Source organism: Pantherophis guttatus, chromosome 8, assembly GCF_059756535.1.
Source record: "Pantherophis guttatus breed Tessera chromosome 8, ASM5975653v1, whole genome shotgun sequence".
Classification (NCBI taxonomy): domain Eukaryota; kingdom Metazoa; phylum Chordata; class Lepidosauria; order Squamata; family Colubridae; genus Pantherophis; species Pantherophis guttatus.
The window spans coordinates 10,044,785-10,065,018 of record NC_142070.1 but is presented as its reverse complement, the minus strand read 5'-3'; the positions used below and the strand labels follow the sequence as shown (position 1 = coordinate 10,065,018).

At 41.6% G+C, this 20,234-nt stretch overlaps 1 protein-coding gene across 1 annotated transcript in view; it reads left to right on the top strand.

The window, feature by feature from the left end:
• The window catches only part of ANTXR2 (ANTXR cell adhesion molecule 2), a 181,415-nt gene extending 167,576 nt beyond the window's left edge, over positions 1–13,839 (top strand). The window contains exon 17 of the mRNA XM_060687005.2: positions 12,621–13,839. Within this exon, the coding sequence (XP_060542988.1) occupies positions 12,621–12,659 (39 nt within the window). The 3' untranslated portion in view covers positions 12,660–13,839. The remainder of the gene's footprint in view (positions 1–12,620) is intronic.
• Positions 13,840–20,234: the final 6,395 nt, after the last annotated feature.

Genomic DNA, 20,234 nt, shown 5'->3' with positions numbered 1-20,234 from the left:
GGTGCTGGGTCCACTTTTTGGATCCTTGAACCCCACTTTGCGTGCTCAGCTGCGTTTCCAGGGCGCAAGCCCACGGCCTCCATATCTTTGTTGATGGTGTCTTGCCATCTCTGTTTTTGGATGCCCGCGAGGTCGCCGGCTGTTGACTTCTAGTTGGTAGGCAGTCTTGGCCACGGTGGAAGTTGCTGCTTTCTGGACATGTCCATACCAGCGGAGTTGGCCTTCTCTCATCTTCTCTATAATTGGTGCCACACCAAAATGCTGTCGAATGATGTCATTTGTGATGTGGTTGAGAAGGAAGATGCCCGATATCCAACGGAGCATTCACATTTCCATGGCATGGCATGGAGAGAGCTTTCGGTCCCTGCTGTTGCTGCCCAGCATTCAGTGCCATCCGGTGAAACAGGGGGGATGGTTATCTTGTAAATCTTAGATTTAAGACGGGTCGGCATTTGTCTATCATATAACACACCAGTAAGTTCTCACCAGCATATCCAGGCTGCATTCACCCTTGCTCGCACTTCGCCATTGATGTCTCCATTGCCTTGGCGATGGGATCCCAGATACTGAAAAATGTCCGCCTTCTTTAGTTTTTCTCCATTGATTTGAAACGTTCCAGGGGTGGTAACAGCGATTGTGTCCATATGTCCGGTTTTTAAAAAAATCAACTCAGTTAGCCTGGATAGAAATACTGCCTTAATAGCATTTCTAGAGATTGCCTTGTGGACCAAAACCTTGGCAATCGTAATAAGTTGACTATTGAGGCACTAATAGAATAGTGACTCATTGTTGGGAGGTGTGGAATGTAGGTCATAACATGAGTATCTGAAGCTGAAGTGTGGCCATAGCAGATAGATACAGATATATAGGCATGTGCTGAATTATTCTTTTATTCATAGCAGTCTCTACTTGAAGCTTTGTTGAAACAATAAGTTTCAAGAATTCCTAGAAATACCATACAATGCCAAGTCATGAAACATGATTCATAAATCACAAAGGTGGGGTTGACAAAGACTAAGCCTAAACAAACTATTTTATATTGAGCCAATAAACAAATTTACCGTACTTTTCAGAGTATAAGACACACTTTCCCGCTCCCTAAAAGAGGGTGGAAATGTTGGTGCGTCTTATATACCGAATACAGCCATTTTTGGCCTCCCAAAACACACACACCATTTTGGCCAAAAACAGGCCCGTTTTTTGCAAAAATGGCCCCGTTTTTGGGCTCCCAACCCCCCCCCCACATCACGTTTTTGCCCTCCCCAGCCCTCAGGAGCACTCTGCAGGCCTCCCAAACCGTCTGCGCATCCCATTTTTGCGAAAAACAGGCCTGTTTTATAAAGTATAATTGTACTTTTTAGATTTGTGACACTGAGGAGATACTCAGAGGTGTTATTCAACTGGTTCGCACTGGTTCGTGCAAACCGTTGGTGGAAATTTGGCCAAGGTTGCCGAACCGGTAGCAACGGCTGGCTGGCTGGCCATGCCCCCCAAACCGGTCCCCTGGTCGCCGCTCACTCGTCCTGCCCGCCATGTTCGTTGCCGCCATGTTCTTCGCACACGTGCATCCCATTGCCATGCAAGTCCAATGGGATGTGCATGCGCGAAGAACATGGCGGCGACGGCAGCAGCTTTTTCCACAACCTCCGATACTTTTCGGCGGCCTGGGAGGCTTCTTTACCAGCTGCTTTCCAGCAGCAGCAGCTGGCTGGGGGCCACCGAAAACTCCAGTCAGCTTGCCTTCTAGACCCTGGACCAGCCGCCGCGGAAGGTAAGCAGCCCAAACAAAGAGGCGGTGGTGGGGGAGGAAGCAAGGCTAGGGCCGGGGCTGCTAAAGGAGGGGAAACGGCAAAGGGAGGGCGGGGGTAGATAGGTGGAAATTCCAAAAATTTTCCTATCTTTTCCTGTGGGTGTGGCTAGGTGGGGGGGTGTCATGTGACTGAGTGGGCATGGGCGTGAGTGACTTCAAGTTGGCCATGCCCGCTCAGTCACATGCCCCCCCCCACCTAGCCACGCCCACCGAACCAGTAGCGAAAATTTTTAAAAGCCACCACTGGAGATACTGTTCCTTAAACCCACTTTCTTACGCCACAAAACAGGATTTGCATCTGAAAGTTGGTCCGTCCAAGCTGCCTTGATCTTTCACGAACATCATGGGATGCTTGCATAACTCACATTTTAATTACTATAGCCCTAAGACACTAATTTAGCTCCATTTTATACTAACTACATGTTGGTATTGTTAAGGTTTATGACCCAATGATTTACAAGGCATGATACATCTACATTCAATTTGGATGTATTGATTGTTTAACTGAGTACAAAGGATGTGGCTATAACATTAAACCATCACATTGTCTGGTTGTGTTTTATTTATTTATTTAGCATATGACATTTACAGAAGTCATGCAATCTCTGATATACAATGAAGCACATTCCACATACAGACACAAATATAAATTTAAATAAAGCATCAGCAAAGATAGACAGACAGATGATAGATAGATGGATGATAAATTAGAGAGATGATAGATAGATAGATAGATAGATAGATAGATAGATAGATAGATAGATAGATAGATAGATGATAGGCAGGCAGATAGATAGATAGATAGATAGATAGATAGATAGATAGATAGATAGATAGATAGACACTTGATAGATGATAGATAGATAGATAGATAGATAGATAGATAGATAGATGATAGATAGATAGACACATGATAGATGATAGATAGATAGATAGATAGATAGATAGATGATAGGCAGGCAGATAGATAGATAGATAGATAGATAGATAGATAGATAGATAGATAGATAGATAGATAGATAGATAGATAGATAGACACTTGATAGATGATAGATAGATAGATAGATAGATAGATAGATAGATAGATGATAGATAGATAGACACATGATAGATGATAGATAGATAGATAGATAGATAGATAGATAGATAGATAGACACATGTTAGATAGATAGATAGATAGATAGATAGATAGATAGATAGATAGATACATGTTAGATAGATAGATAGATAGATAGATAGATAGATAGATAGATAGATAGATAGACACATGTTAGATAGATAGATAGATAGATAGATAGATACATGTTAGATAGATAGATAGATAGATAGATAGATAGATAGATAGATACATGTTAGATAGATAGATAGATAGATAGATAGATACATGTTAGATAGATAGATAGATAGATAGATAGATAGATAGATAGATAGATACATGTTAGATAGATAGATAGATAGATAGATAGATAGATACATGTTAGATAGATAGATAGATAGATAGATAGATAGATAGATAGATAGATAGATAGATAGATAGATAGATAGATAGATCTATCTATCTATCTATCTATCTATCTATCTATCTATCTATCTATCTATCTATCTATCTATCTATCTATCTATCTATCTATCGTGCCATCTATCACCCGTGCCATAAGTTTGCCATCACAGTCCTAAGGTCTCAAGAGAGGTCCAGAGACGTTGTTGTAAAACACAAGTTGGTGCTGCTCCAAATTCTTGTTTCATGCCCGGTCAAAACAGGGCGCTGGAAGAAAACGTCCCTTGGCCCACTCCAGCACCACAACATCAAGAATTAAATCAGACACCATCATGCCCTGAATTTTGGAGCCCTTCTTTATGTCTCCTAAGTCCTGGCTCGGGTATCTAGAGCAGTGGGGATTGGAGAAGAACGATCACCTTCCGTGCTAAAAGTTGCTACGGCTTTATAGGGTAATTTTTAATGTGCCCTCTGCATCCATGCATTGCAAAGTGCACCTCTTGTCATTTTCCATTACCTACAGTTGCAAACGGTTCTTTACCGTGCTGGCATGGATTCCTTGCTGTTACATCAGTGGTGATATAACAGCGCCGACCTTCAGAATTAATTAGCACTTCCAGTACATTTGCCCAAATGTTCTGCTTTCTCTTGAGTAGGCACACAACTTGGGGAGGGGGGGAGGAATTTGCCTTATCTGGGTGTGTTTTGATTTAAGGCTTCTCATCGAGAAACCTGTCAATATTTGAAAGCCAGGATGAAGTCGAAAAATACGACGGTTCATTTAGTGACTGTTCGAAGTTACTACGTCACTGGGGGAAAAAAGTGACTTAGGACCATTTTTTCACACTTTACGACGGTTGCAGCTTCCCCGTGGCCACGTGATCAAAATTCAGATGCTTGGCAATGCACTCATAGTTATGACATTTGCAATGTTTCGGGTCATGTATTTCAGTTTTGGTCGCCACGATGTAAAAAAGATGTGGAGACTCTAGAAAGAGTGCAGAGAAGAGCAACGAAGAGGATTAGGGGACTGGAGGCTAAAACATATGAAGAACGGTTGCAGGAACTGGGTAGGTCTAGTTTAATGAAGAGAAGGACTAGGGGAGACATGATAGCAGCGTTCCAATATCTCGCTCCCACTCCCACTCCCACTCCTCTCCTCTCCTCTCCTCTCCTTTCCTTTCCTTTCCTTTCCTTTCCTTTCCTTTCCTTTCCTTTCCTTTCCTTTCCTTTCCTTTCCTTTCCTTTCTTTCCTTTCCTTTCCTTTCCTTTCCTTTCTTTCCTTTCCTTACCTCTCTTCTCCTCTCCTCTCCTCTCATCCCTTCCCCTCTCCTCCCCCCTCCCCCCTCTGCTTCCCTTCCCTTTCCTCGCCTCTCCTTTCCTTTCCCCTTCCCCTTCTCTTTCCTCCTTTCCTTTCCCTTCCCTTTCCCTCTCCTCTCCTCCCCTTTCCTTTCCTTCCTTTCCCTCTCCTCTCCTCTCCTTTCCTCTCCTCTCCTCTCCTCCCCTTTCCTTCCCTTCCCTTCCCTCTCCTTTCCTTTTCTCCTCTCCCCTTTCCCTTCCCTTCCCTTCCCTTTCCTTTCCTTCCCTTCCCTTCCCTTCCCTCGCCTCACCTCGCCTCGCCTCTCCTTTCCCCTTCCCCTTCTCTTTCCTCCTTTCCTTTCCCTTCTCTTTCCATCTCCTTTCCTCCCCTTCCCTCCTTTCCCTTTCCCTTTCCCTCTCCTTTCCTTTCCTCTCCTCTCCTCCCCTTTCCTTTCCTTTCCTTTCCTTTTTTTTTTAAATTTGATTTATATGCCGCCCTTCTCAGGAGACTCAGGGCGGCTTACAATGCGTTAAGCAATAGCCTTCATTCTTTTGTATGTTTTATACAAAGTCAGCTTATTGCCCCCACAAACTGGGTCCTCATTTAACCTACCTTAGAAAGGATGGAAGGCTGAGTCAACCTTGAGCCTTGGAGAGATTCGAACCAGCAGAAATTGCAGGCAGCTATGTTAATTACAGGGTGCACTAAACCCCTGTACTATCAAGGCCTTTCCTTTCCCTTCCCTTCCCTTCCCTTCCCTTCCCTTCCCTTCCCTTCCCTTCCCTTCCCTTTCCTTTCCTTTCCTTGTGTGTATGTCAATTACCTTAAAAGCAACCTTAGTTTTTCAAAGTTCAGGGCCCTATTTCCCATTTACAAAAACACTCATGGACAAAAGTGCAGCAATTGTTCCCCCAATGCATGTGCAAATCATCTTAATTGCACGCAACTAATATATGTAAATCAGCAAAGTTTCCTCAGCCCACGATGCATGTTTAATCCGGCTCTCACTGCTGAACAATCTGCTCATCCCCTTGATTTTAATCATGGCCTTCTGCTGGCTGATGGTGCAAATCCTGATTACATTCATGGAAGATGCATTTAAAGAATGTTACACATTAGGTTTACTGTGACAAAATGCACCCTAGAATCTCTGTCTGACAGATAATTGGAAATGCTGCCTTTAGAAAAAGAATAGCCACTATATTCAGATATAGTAACCTTCTGAAACTATGGATGGTACCTTAAGAATAGTATTTTTCCTTATTCATCAGATACAGTAGAGGGAGAAAGAAAGAGATCATAGAGGTAGAAACATTTATTTCAGTTTATTACTTTATTTTGTTTTTTTTTATTAAATTTATATCTCGCCTATCTTCCTTTTGAAGTGACTGGGCAGTTTTAATAACACCTACAATCGCTTACTGACAGTAGCCAAGTCTCAATTTATTACACCAAATAAATTGCAACAAATATTCCTTACAACAAATATTGAAAATTGGGCAGTGTCTCATTCTTAAATTGGTTGATGTATTCTGGAGAAAATCTCTGAAAAGAAAGGCTGTATCATGAGTTATTTCACTGTGACATTTGTGGTATTTAGAGACGAGGACATTAGTGCTAACACAATACATAATTGCAACGATTAACCTGTTTGGCTGTAAAATGGAATTTCACCAGCCGTGTCCTCAGCAAACAGATGGACAGTTAAGAAACACAAAGTACAAACAAACAAACAAACAAACAGTAGAGACACCAAACTAATGGATAAGCCATGATGCACCAATGCAAATCCTGACATTACGGGTTTGCATCTGATGTATGATACACACACATCAAATATGGCACTTACATGAATATGTCATCATATTGTTATTTGCCAGAGATTCCCCTGGATTTGACACATTGATAAAGCAAGAGTTCTCTGATTGTGTGTTGTGGGGTGGCAGTATTGCAGTTTTTTTTTAAAAAAAAATCTGATTGGGCCTGCAAGGCCTATAAGACTCTTGTCAAAACTCACTCTGGGCTATGTCCCCTCACTTTGTGTCTCTGTAAGCTCATAGCAGGCAGTTGTGTTGCTACTGCAAGATTTGAGAACTTCTGTGATAGATAGGTTAAAAATTAACCATTAAAAGGGCATATTTACACTGTGTCCAAACTTAACCCCATATTCGTGGATGGCTCGAACAAATCCATTTATCATTTAAAGGGATCTGTCACTCACAGATGCTTGGTATCTATTGGACTTTACAGGTCATGTAATTAATTTGCAGCCACACAGGTTAATAGTGTCATCTTCTTCGTCTCCTTCTTGTTGTTGTTGTTGTTGTTGTTGTTGTTGTTGTTGTTGTTGTTGTTGTTGTTGTTCTTCTTCTTCTTCTTCTTCTTCTTCTTCTTCTTCTTCTTCTTCTTCTTCTTCTTCTTCTTCTTCTTCTTCTTCTTCTCCTTCTCCATCTCCTTCTTCTTCTTCTTCTCCTTCTCCTCCTCCTCCTCCTCCTCTTCTTCTTCTTCTTCTCCTTCTCCATCTCCTTCTCCTTCTCCTCCTCCTCCTCCTCCTCCTCCTCCTCCTCCTCCTCCTCCTCCTTCTCCTTCTTCTTCTCCTTCTTCTTCTTCTTCTGCCATATCCGTCATCAGACATTGGCGATCATGTTGGCCATCCTATTTTTGCCAACAGCCACATGAAAAAGTCCTGCTGAGTTTTGTCCAAACCAGTTAGGTTTTGAAGCCATAATGTTCTTCTTCTGCCTGGACCTCGTTTGCCTTCAAACTTTCCCTGGAGTGAAGGATGCTGTATTTTTCTGGGTGTCGCATCACATGTCCGAAATATTCTAACTTTCGCTTTTTAATGGCTTTGATGATTTCCCTTGTCTTTCCCAGGCAGCTTATCACCTCCTCATTTGTGATTTTGTTAACCCAACTTATACATAACAGCCATCTATAAATCCACATTTCAAATGCTTCTAGTTTCTTCAAGTGGTTTTCTGTCAGAGACCCAACTCTCCACTCCGTAGAGCAGGATAGAAAAGATGTAACATCAGACAAGCCTGATTTTCAGTCTTAGGCTTATATCGTAATAGTGACATAGGCTCTTACACCACAGTGTTGCATGTGAATGAGAAGGGAGCCAGAAAAGTCAAGAGAGTGGTTTTGGCAGCATGGTTTAAATAATTCCCCTTTGTACATGTGCAGAATGTCAACATACCAAAGAGGTGGACATTGATTTCAGGATTACAGTGACCATCTTACTTTTCTCATCCTTCCCCCTTCCATGTAGACACTGCTGATGACTTTCAACACCATGGACTGGGAAATATGAGCAAGGTGTTAAGGATATTGGTGTTGTGTTACCAACCAGCAGAGTAAATGCACAAGGAAACGTTGCTGAGAGCAATGAATAAGAGTTATGCAAACTGGTTTATCAAAAGCTTACTTTATAGTAGAAAAACAGTCTCATAGTCTTTAAACAAATTCCAAGTCTTTGCCATTTAAATCAGTCCAGTGATACAAAAATCTTCTTACCAAACAGACAGTAGTTGGTTAGAATAACAAACTCACTCCGGTTCACAAACCACGATGGTAGCAAATCCATCAAACGATGATAGCAGATAGCAACTCCTCACTATGGCAGCATATCATACTCTGGTAGCATATCACATCAGCTTCATACACAATGGCAGCATATCATAGCAGCAACTGAACACGTTACAATACCTTGCTTAAATACCCTCACAACCAGAGATTACCTAATTACAACATGACTCAGCATTACAATGATTCAGCAGTAAAGCCTTAAAGTCACACAATACATATTCATATTAAAGTCACAGAACACATATATTGCCTGGACAACTTGTTAGGCTCAAACCATATCCTAACCCAGGGTCTTGTATTTCTGTTTTGCTTAGCTGCTAAAATACCGAGTTACACCCTGAGCCCTTAAGGAAATTAAATGAAAGGCTGAACTTCAGAATAGAATAGAGTCGGAAGGGATCTTGGAGGTCTTTTAGTCCAACCCCTTGCTCAAGCAGGAGACCCTATACCAGTGATGGTGAACCTTTTTGGCACCAAGTGCCCAAACTGGAACACGTATGCACACGTGTGCATGTGTGTGTGCCAGAGCGCCATAAACCCAAAGACGAGCTTTGCACATGCTTTGAGTTTCTGGTGCGCCGGCCAGCTGTTCTTCGTGCATTCTGGAGCACCAGAAAACTGAAGACCAACTGGCCTGCACTCACATGCCTGGTTTTTGGCTGGTTTTGGCCATTTTTCGGGCCATTTTCAGGTGCTCAGGCGCCCGTGAAGACCAGTTGGAAACCAGATGAGCAGCTGACGATGGCGCACATGCCCACAGAGAGGGCTCTGCGTGCCACCTCTGGCACACATGCCAAAGGTTCGCCATCACGGCCCTATACCATTTCAGAGAAGTGGCTGTCCAGTTTCATACTTCACATATACTTCACATAAAAGCAGTGGTGAAATCCTACCGGTTCGCACCAGTTCGGGCGAATTGGTAGGGATAAAAGCTACCGGTTCAGCGAACCGGTAGTAAAAAAAAAGCTACCAGTTGGTCCGAACCGGTATTTCCGACGATCAGCTGTGCCGCGCGATTTATATTCGCTAGGAAGCAGGAAATCTTGCTTTCTAGCAAATCTAAATAGCGTGGCACAGCTGTTCCATCCCCCCTCGCTGTTCTACTTACATTGTTAAGCGTTCTTTTTCCACGCAAAGTGTGCGTTTGGCATTCGGTGCACACTGCACATGCGCGCACGCAACATGCGTTTGGCACACACCGCGTATGCGTGGGTAGCAAGCCGGTAGCAAACCACAGAGGATTTCACCACTGCATAAAAGTATAAGTCACATACAATTCACATCATGCTAATTTTTGTCAAGTGGCAGAGTTGAGCTCTACTCTATTGCAGCAAAAACCAACCAGCATGTCTTCTACTTTGGTAGATCTTGGTTTTGAAATTAGTCTTCAGTGGCGGAGTTGGTAGAATTGATGGGAAGTGTCGTCCAGCTTTTCTGAAGGATGTTTAGATGAAGGTAGATAATTTTTTTCCAAGGCTAAAATCTTTCCTGCACGCATTGGTGTCCGTATCTATTTATTTATTACGTTTTTAGATTGCTGAGCAAACCACATTCATTGGGCAATCTGTTAAGAGCACCTAATACAAAACAGATCAGTATAAAAAAAAAAAAAACCCAGAGCATAAGGTTGATCGAAGTAACCTCTTCATTATCAGCAGCAACAGGTAGCTGTAACATTTTATATTATTGCAGGTAAAAATTCCAAACCATCTGGAAAACAATATTGGGTCATTTTAAAACAGTTTCCTAAAATGGGTGGAACAATAAAAAGGTCCTCATTTGTCACAGGTTGAAGCATCTGTCCCAAAGTGGTGTACATTAAAGTGGGTGGGGCTTTGATCACATGATCGTATCCACCATCTTGATTTTTTTTTTTTTAAATCCCCACTTCCGTTGATGGAGTCACACCAGGCAAAAGCTTTGCAGGTGTGAAGGCAGGGGGTCAATATGAAAAGCTTATTTTATTTCCACCCCTTTTGAAGCTGTTCACTTTGGCTGATTTGGTGGTCTGTCTGTCTGTCTGTCTGTCTGTCTGTCTGTCTGTCTGTCTGTCTGTCTCTATCTATCTATCTATCTATCTATCTATCTATCTATCTATCTATCTATCTATCTATCCATCCATCCAGTGGTGGGATTCAAGTAATTTAACAACCGGTTCTCTGCCCTAATTATTTCTTCCAGCAACCAGTTTGCCAAACTGCTCAGAAAGTTAACAACCGGTTCTCCCGAAGTGGTGCGAACTGGCTGAATCCCACCACTGTATTTATCTATCTATCTGTCGTCTATCACCTATCTATATCTATCTATCATGTAGCAGCTATCATCTATTTATCATCTATCTATTCATCTAATCTATCTTTCTCTATATCTTTCTATTTATCTATCTATCTATCTATCATCTAGCTAGCTAGCTATCATCTATCTGTTCATCTAATCTATCTTTATATCTATCTATATCTATCTATCATCTAGCTAGCTATCATCTATCATCTATCTATCTTTATATCTATCATCTATCTATCATCTTTATCTATCATCTATCATCTATCTTTATTTATCTATTTCTATTATCTATCATCTAGCTAGCTAGCTATCATCTATCTATTCATCTAATCTATCTCTCTCTTTATCTATCTATCTATCTATCTATCTATCTATCTATCTATCTATCTATCTATCTATCTATCTATCTATCTATCTAAAATGGCTCCCAATCAAAGATATACATAATCACATTAGAACTGTAAAACCAAACTGATTAAAACGATAAAACAAACAGTAAAACCTTTCACCAAGTCAAAATTCTAAATGGCTGCTCTTTCCCCAATACTCCGGGGAAACGCTGCTACATCTTCAACGCTTTATGGAAGACTAGGAGAGTGAAGATCTGGTAAACATCAGGGGCCAGAGTGTCCCTAGGGCAGGGGCAGCCGTGGAAAAGGCACACTTCCTAGCTCCTATCCGATGGCACAATATTCAGGGGAAGGGATTAAGAGCCTGTCTAACCTATATGTAGGGACGTAGTGGCTCAGTGGTTAAGACGCTAAGCTTGTCGATCGAAAGGTCGGCAGTTCGGTGGTTCGAATCCCTAGTGCCACGTAACAGGGTGAGCTCCCATTACTTGTCCCGGTTTCTGCCAACCTAGCAGTTCAAAAGCACATAAAAAATGCAAGTAGAAAAATAGGTGGGAAGGTAACAGTGCTCCGTGCAACTTTGGCATTTAGTCATGCCGGCCACATGACCACAGAGACATCTTCGGACAGCGCTGGCTCTTTGGCTTTGAAACGGAGATGAGTACCGCCCCATAGAGCCGGGAATGACTAGCACATATGTGCGAGGGGAACCTTTACATTTACTTTTTACCAGAGGTGAAATGTAAAATCTGTTACTACCGGTTCTGTGGGTGTGGCCTAGGGAGGGGGTAATGTGACTGGGTGGGCGTGGCCAACTTTTCTTAAAAAAAACCTTTTCAAAGCATTTTTTCTAATGCTTTGAAAAGCCTCTCTGCCGATCAGGAACTCAGTTGGGATCATCCAAGACTTTTCAAAGCATTTTTTTAACCACCTCTTCGGCCAAGAGGTTGCAGGAAAAAATGCTTTGAAAAGCCTCTGACGATCCCAGCTGAGCCACTCAATCATCAGAGGCTTTTTTTTTTTTTTTACTTTTAAAAGCATTTTTTCATCGGAAGAGGTTGTAGAAAAAATGCTTTTAAAAATAATTTTAAAAAAAAGCCTCTGATAATCGTGCGGCTCAGCTGGGCATGGTGAGGGAGAGGGGGCGCAGGGATTTTTGCTACCGGTTCTCCGAACCACCCGCCACCATCGCTACCGGATCGGGCGATCTGGTCCGAACCGGGAGCATTTCACCCCTGCCTTTTACCTAACCTATCTAAGCTAATAGGATGTCTCCCTGTTACAGCCCTGTACCACATAGGACTTTAAAGGCGATAAATATCACCTTGAAGTTGCACCTTGAAAGAAACTGGAAGCTAGTGCGGATATTTTACATGGGCAAACATAAAAGGGGCATTCTGGATCCGTTGAAGTTTTCAAGCAGTCTTCAAGTGCAGCCTCATGTAGAGCAGAGCGCATTGCAGCCATCCTTCCAGAATATAACCAAATTATGAATTGATGGTAAACAAGGCTAGATGAAAACTGTAAGAAATACGTTCATCTTTAAAACGGTCCCGGGCTGTTTATTCTTTTCCTTCCTGTGGCATGATACATATTTCTTTAAATTTCCTGTCCTCTTAAAAAATGACCAGTGTTTTTGTTGCCAAGAATAGCGTATTCTGTTTCCTCCTGTATAAATCACCCTTTGAGTTAGAGAGCCGTTACTTAACCTTGCTAACGTTTTGCAATTATCATTTTTTCCTGTGTCACAAATTAAATATTGCATTATTTCTTTTTTTTTGTCTTTGCAGGGCCGGTGCATAAATTTTACCAGAGTGCAGTCTCAGTAAAACAAGGAGAGAGGGGGGAAAAAAATGAAAAGCCATCATTTTCTTCTTATTATTATTATAACCAAATGAAGACATTGAGTGAAGCACTTCTAAAGAGATCCTCAGAATGACTCTTAGCTCCGAGTTTGGAAGTTTACTCCATTTGGCTCTGCACAAGTCATCCACTGCCACGTTAAGCTCTTCCATCTGCCATTATCTTTCAGCTTACTGCTTCATACAGTATTCCTTACAGTATTATACACTCTGCAAGTGGCCACAGGAAGAATTTTGGCATTGTGTGTCTAGTTTTCCACAGCACAGGAAACCACGAGCAAGTGCCTGATCAGGTTGGCCTTTTCTGATGTTAGCACTCAAAACTTGATGAGCCTCTTCTCTGGAGTGCTCTTGTCTTAGGGCCACGAAGACGGAACTTATTATTTAAATATGAATGTATTTACCCCAGGGAGGAGAGCGAAATTCCCACCGGGCTGGAAAAAAAACAACCCACACCACAGAAGGAGTTCATTGCCCTACAGCGGTGTCATCTCATGGAAATCTTTGCGTCTCGGTCCACGTTCCCCCCGCTCTCCCACCCGGTTAGATTGTGCCTTACGGGAAACCTCTGACTTTAAAATCTTGTCACTTTGACGCTGCGCAGTACACATGTACGACCAAACGCAGTCGTGGTGCCTCGAGGCATTGGTGGCGAACGAAACTTTTGCCCTCTAGTTTCCGAAGACACCTTTCTTCTACATGATGCACCCGGGACTAGAAGAAAAATTAATAGAGCGTTATTCTCCAGGAAGACCGCCTGGAACCAAAGATCTTGAGTGGAAATCGAGGGAGCTCAGGCGTCGAGGGTTGTGCACTGCGCCTAATTGTGTATCTTTCCCCTTTTCTGCACTTGGTGCTCAGTAGCGCATAAAAACATTGTCCTTTGTAAACATACGTAATAATTCTGGGGCTTATGGATTATTGTAATAGGATGGGGAGGGGGAAAAATACAGCCACCACAAAGCTGGCATCTCAGGGTCTTTTTTTTTTCTTTTTCTTTCTCCCTCTCTCTTTCTCTCTTTTCTCTTCCCTCCGCCTGAACCATCGCCGAACCTCCAAGGGCTCTTCAACGTCACAAACCAGCAACTCTCTTTGCATGAGAATTTCAAAGTTTAATTAATATAATTAAAGGCAACAGCAAGCAGCAGCCTGTGAAGGTTTGGCTCATCTTTTTTATGCCTTTTGACATTGAATGACCTATCCCTGTAATGCGCATTACTCAATTTTGAGGGGCTACCATGCTTTGGTGGAGATTCAACAGTGGGACCAAGAGAAAGGGAGCGGGGGGAGGGAAGAAGGCAAGATACTTCCTTTTTCCCTTCCCCCTTTCCATTTCTACAGCAAATGTGTAATGTGCCAGCCACCAGGAAACATTGACCAAGTAGGTATTATAAATATATATATATATATTTATATATATTTATAACCTACCCCCCCAAAAAAAGGGAGAAAAAGCATGCCGTGTCACATCGGCCATGCCAAGCAGTGTTAGCGTAAAAGGGAGCTCTGTGGGGTGGGGGTAGGGGGTGGGAGGAAGGCAGCAGCTGAAGAAAAAGGCTCAAATGATCCAGTCACTTTCGATACTGTACTTCAGATGCAAAATGGATATTCGAGGCGAAACCTGACAAAATGCGCCTACTTTGATGGGAACCGGTATAGACAATGACCAGTGGCTGGGTCAGTGGGATGTCTCTCTGCAAGCAGGGAAGCTTATCAAATGACACTAAAAATAAGTTCAACAACCATCACGTTTGAGGGGAAAGGGAAATATTTCACGTTGGGCGGGCATGCTTGTGCGCAAGATGGAGAAGGAGAAGGCATGCATGTTGGTCTAATTATCCCTCCTTTGTTGCTTGGCACTGAAACCTCAAGGGGCATGAAATTATTCCCTTGGCCGATGACCAGATTTGCCGCTGTCTCTGAGCAAGGCTTTCCCCCCACCGGGCAGCCCCCTTGCTGATGAGGAAGGGCATGCTGGAAGAGGTAGTGTTCTTTAGATCGAAGAGGGTATAAAAATCTAATGTGGTAGAAAATGTTGGACGACCGTAATCTTGCGCGCAATCACTATGGGAGGCACTGTCTGGCCACAAATGTGATAGATAGATAGATATTTAGGTCAAAATGTTGAGGGTGGTGAAAGAAATCGGGAAGAGAAGCTGTTAGGATCATGAAGGAGTTGAGCTTCCCCTTAGTTGAGATAGATTCAAGCCAGAGAAAAGAAACCATGTTTTTCAACATCCTAGAACATTATCCCTTAGCTTGGTTGGTCTAAGGCAAGGAATTTCCAACCTTGGCAACTTTAAAGACCCGTGGACTTTAACTCCCAGAATTCCCCTGGGTGTGGAAATGGCGGGCTGGGGAATTCTGGGAGTTGATGTCCATAAGTCTTAAAAGTTGCCAAAGTTGGATGTTCCTGGTCTAAGAAATCACTAGAGTTCACTTGAGAAGTCAAATATAAAAATTGGATGCAGTGCCAAAGATCTGGGAGGTAACCAAGCTGGCATCATGTTTGGAAGAGGAACCCAGAGAAGATCTGTGAAATTCTAATATGGCAAGCTAAGCATCTAGGCAAGTTCATGTGGAGGAATAGAAGAATGAATGTTGTTGAAGGAAAGTCACATGCTCTACGCAAGGTAGAAATCGAGTTCCTCACAGATCTGTGTTGAAACTGGAGCTTTTTAACATGTTCATAAGTGGTGTTGGTTGAGATTAGGCAGAGTCAAAATTGGTCAAAATTGGGGTGAAATCCAAAAACGACTCTGTAACCAACCAGGAATGAAAGTTGAGGTCAACTCAAAAGTATGGCAGCTGTGAAAAAGATAAATTCCATTGTAGAGATTATCAACAAAAGGATCGCAAATGAAACTGTTATACTGAACTTATACAAATCTGTGATATATTTGCATCTGGAACGTGATTTAGAGTTTGGGTTATGAAGTTTGAAAAGGATGTTGATAAAGCTGGAGAAAGTGCAGAAGGTGGTAGCCAAAATCTTCAGGGAGCTCTAACACCTTATGAGGAAAAGGTAGAGTGTTTGGGACTTTTTAGCTTAGAAAAAGTTGAGGTGTATAAACCATGCGATGTGTAGAGGAAGTGAAAGGAGAAGAATGTTAGAACCGGGATCACCTAGTAAATCTTATTGGAAGGAGATTTAGGGGAAAAAAGAGATAGAAGCATTTCTGGCAACATGTAACTAATCTGTGGGATTCGTTACCAGAAAAGATGGTGATTTGCCATCAACCGGTATGGCTTTCAAAGGGGACTTTGATAAGTCCATGAAGTCTACCAAAGGTTACCTGTCTTGAAGACTCCATGTTGGAGAGGTCTTCCTTTAGATACCAATAATAGGGAAAGAGTGATGGGAGAAAGATGCCACCTTGGGTCCTTTTTTGGAGCACCACTGAGTCATCTGGTTGACTGACCATTGCGAGGAAGCAAATGCTGGACTAAGAAGGACCTTGTTCCAAAATTGTTGGCCTTACATTCTTGCCTAGTTTTGGCTTAAGATGACCTTTCTCACCAAAAGCATGTGAGATAAAAGACTTAAGGTTCTACATGCTTTTGTTCTTAAAGGCTGTTGCATCTTTTAAATGGATTTATTTGTTGTTGTTAGTTGTAAAGTCGTGTCCGACCCATCGCGACCCCATGGACAACGTTCCTCCAGGTCTTCCTGTCCTCTACCATCCTCTGGAGTCCATTTAAGCCACACCGACTGCCTCAGTGACTCCATCCAGCCACCTCGTTCTCTATCATCCTCTTCTTCTTTAGCCCTCAATCTTTCCCAGCATTAGGCTCTTCTCCAGTGAGTCCTTCCTTCTCATTAGGTGGCCAAAGTATTTGAGTTTCATCTTCAGGATCTGGCTTTCTAAAGAGCAGTCAGGGTTGATCTCCTCTAGGACTGACCAGTTGGTTCACCTTGCAATCCAAGGGAAATGGATTTATAGTCTTCTCCAATTAATGGTTTCCACCACTGAAGCTGCCATCCCATACCGTTTTGTGAAGGGTAAGGAGGCATGCCACAGGCTAACTCAGGGGATTTCTGCTTAAGTAATTCTGTAAAATTGTCTGGTTGTACAGTGTGTTAAATGTGGGGTTAGCAATGGCAGTAACAGCACAATATGGCACCACCATCTCCTGCAACTCTCAAAGGGTTTAGCTGATAGCTTTCAAACCAGATCCGCAGACTTCTGCAGTTGGGGAAGAATATAAAATGATAGAATTATTTGGTGTACAGATCGCTTGATATCTGCAATTCCTCACATAACTTTATTTATCTGTGTGATTTTTTAAAAAATTTCTGCAAGAATAAGGTAAACATCAAATCATTTCAGTTTCTTACCCACTTCCTTTAGTTTTGGATCAATAACTTGGAAACCTCTGGTACGGAATTTGAAATTAATTCATGTTGCATATCAAAAATATTTCAAGACAAACGTTTAGAAAAAGGCTTAATACATTTTGTTACAGGGGATATTTAGTTCCTTCCTTTATTAAAAGTATATTGTGAGATTGCACCAATCTCAAAATAGATATATTTACAAGGAAGGCATTGGTTAGTGAGTTTTGGTATTCAAACAGATCATATATAAAATTGATCATATGCAGTATTTCCACCTGTAAGAATTTCTATTCTAATTCTTTATATTCCTTTCTGTGGAACAACAAAGGTTTTTCAGGGTACAACTTTTCATTATTTAATTCAACTGTTAAAAATCATTTAAACCAATACATCCTGACATAAATGACTGCTAATCTCATTGTTGACTTGGAGAAAAAAAAATTCAAGATCTGTTTTAAAAAGGTTTTGGCTGTATTTACCAAGTTCATGTTCTGTCAGCTTTACTACAAGTAACCAAAGTATTATTAAATTAATAACATATATTATAAGAATTAAAGCTATGTATTTATACCAATGCTGAATGGGTTTTCATTTCATTTTTAGTTTTCAATTATTGTAAAATTATAAACATTTAATGTGTTGGGTTTGAAAATAATTTCAACCACATAGAAACAGAACACAAAGGTGCAATTGAGAAAAATAATTGTATACAGTTCTTTATCCTGAATTTCTCAAACACATCTTGGATCTTGGAAATGATACGAGATTTAAAAACAGAATTGTTGTTTTTCTATATACAAATATAGAGAATCTCAGTAAGTCCTGAACAGCAGTTTTAATGTGTCACTTTTTCCCCTTTAAGCCTTAAATTATGTGCTGAATTACAGTTATGTATTATAAAGTGAAGTTTTAAAAACAAATCTTTTTTGTTTAAATCTTACTGAGTGAAATCCAGCAGGTTCTAACAGGTTCTGGAGAACCGGTAGTGGAAATTTTGAGTAGTTCAGAGAACCGGCAAATACCACCTCTGGCTGGCCCCAGAGTGGGGTGGGAATGGAGATTTTGCAGTATCCTTCCCCTGGAATGGGGAGGGAATGGAGATTTTGCAGTATCCTTCCCCTGCCACACCCACCAAGCCACACCCACAGAACCGATAGGGAAAATTTTGGATTTCACCCCTGTACTGAACCAATACGTCTCAGCCTGGTCATTCATATATCAAACACAATTTCCTACAATGCTCATGCATAACTGATGAAATGTATGAAAAATATTTGTATTTTACTAAACATCTTGTTTATCTGCCCCATTTTCCTTCTGATCCTACATATTTGAAATACAGAATATCAAGAGTTATCAAAGCCTCATAAATATCTGCCAGATCTTAATAGAATTAATATGTCTAGTAATGAGCATTCATTCATTCATTCATTCATTCATTGAGTTGGATTAGATCTTTTGTTAGGACTTGAATTACTATATTTCCACCAATCTGTGAATCTAATACCGTAGTAGGTTACCCACACATAGTAAAAACAATATTAATTATATATTATATTTAGGTTTCCCCTTAAAGGTTTGTTCACTCCTTCCCTACCTACAAGGTTAACTCTAATTTCCTTTTTAGAGGAAGACATAAGAGATGAATGTTATTTTAAAGTTAAATATCTATGGAGATTCTCAACCATCCAGGTCATGGTTGCCCCAAAGGTGCTTTTTTCAAGAGGCAACTGGACTTCTTGGTTTTTCTTTGAAGATGTTTCACTTCTCATCCAAGAAGCTTCTTCAGCTCTGGCTGGATGGTGGGGAATGGAAGGATTTATACTCCTTGCTGACAGCTGGTCCCTTTTAGCGGGACCTTTTAGCGGGACCTTATCAGGGATAAAAGGTCCCGCTAACTTCCCATTGTGGCTTGGAACCAAAGGACATTAAGTCCCCCAAAAGAATCTTCTTTAAAGAATTCCAGAATAGGAGACTTCAAAAGTCAACAATGAGGAAAAGACAAATGTATTTGCAGAGAATAAATTCTCGCACGCTGCTTTGAGAGCACTCAAACTGGACATCATAAAGCAGGATACAAGTGGCTGTAAATAAATTAGCTAATTAATATTTGATGCCATCATTGCTAAGCTACTTAAAGCCTCACAAAGGCAGCAGGATCGTTCATGCTGCTTATACATTAATATATTTAAAAAGGCCCACAGTAAATTACTTTTTCCATTGGGCTTCATGGCAGCTGTGAGGAACATCAAGTAAAATGGACTGTGACTTAAAACTACAATTCAGTTGAAAGGCCCTCGTGTCTTCCCATACAAATCTCCATTCGTGCTCAGTTCAGTGGACAAGAGACTAGCAAGGGCTGAAAATTCATGCTCTTCTCTTATGGAAATAAAATTAGGGGAGACCTTAATGTACTTGCCTGTTCTGACCTAGGCTCTCATAAAAAACCTAGGCTCTCTTAAAAATCATTTAAATTGATTGGGGTTTTAATCTGTCTGGGCCAAACTATTTAATTCGATTTTATCTCTGTTTTTTAAATTTTGTATGTATGTATTTTATTGTTGGCTGTTCACCGCCCTGAGGCTTTCGGGAGTAGGGCGGTATATAAATCAAATAAAAGTTAAAGTTAAAGTTAAAAAAGCAGGAAGCAGAGTCTTAGTCCCGGCAAAACCTCTTTTCTTTATACGACTGTGAATTCCTTTCATTCACAGTCAGCAAGGTCTGTCCAGACAGTCTTTTAGAGGAATATTTATCAACACAAACCTTATCTTGCTTGGCAAGCTGCCACGTAACTAGTTTCCAAACGCAGTACAAGGCAAAACTTGGCACAGAGTCTCTCAGAGTCACAGAACGAACGAATTGTTTCCTGCAAAAGCCCCCACCCCTTTTGCTCCTCTTTTGTTTCCTATGGGAGGAGCCAATCACCTCCAAGGTGTGGCTTTACTCCCAACTCGACCTTGCTTTCTTAGTTGTTCTTGTCTTCTGGCAGCTCTGCACATGCCGGGCTTCAGCTGTTCTTCTGCCTTACTGCTGTCTACCTCCCTCTCTGCCTCCAACACAGAGCCCTCGTCCGAGCTTTTCCAGCCCCCAGGACTGGCCCAAGTTCCTCCCCAACTTCCTCACTGTCTGACTGCTGCCAGCTTTACTGGCCACCAGCGGGCCTCAACATTACCTTAAGGAGGGCGTCCTGTTGGCTTCCTCTT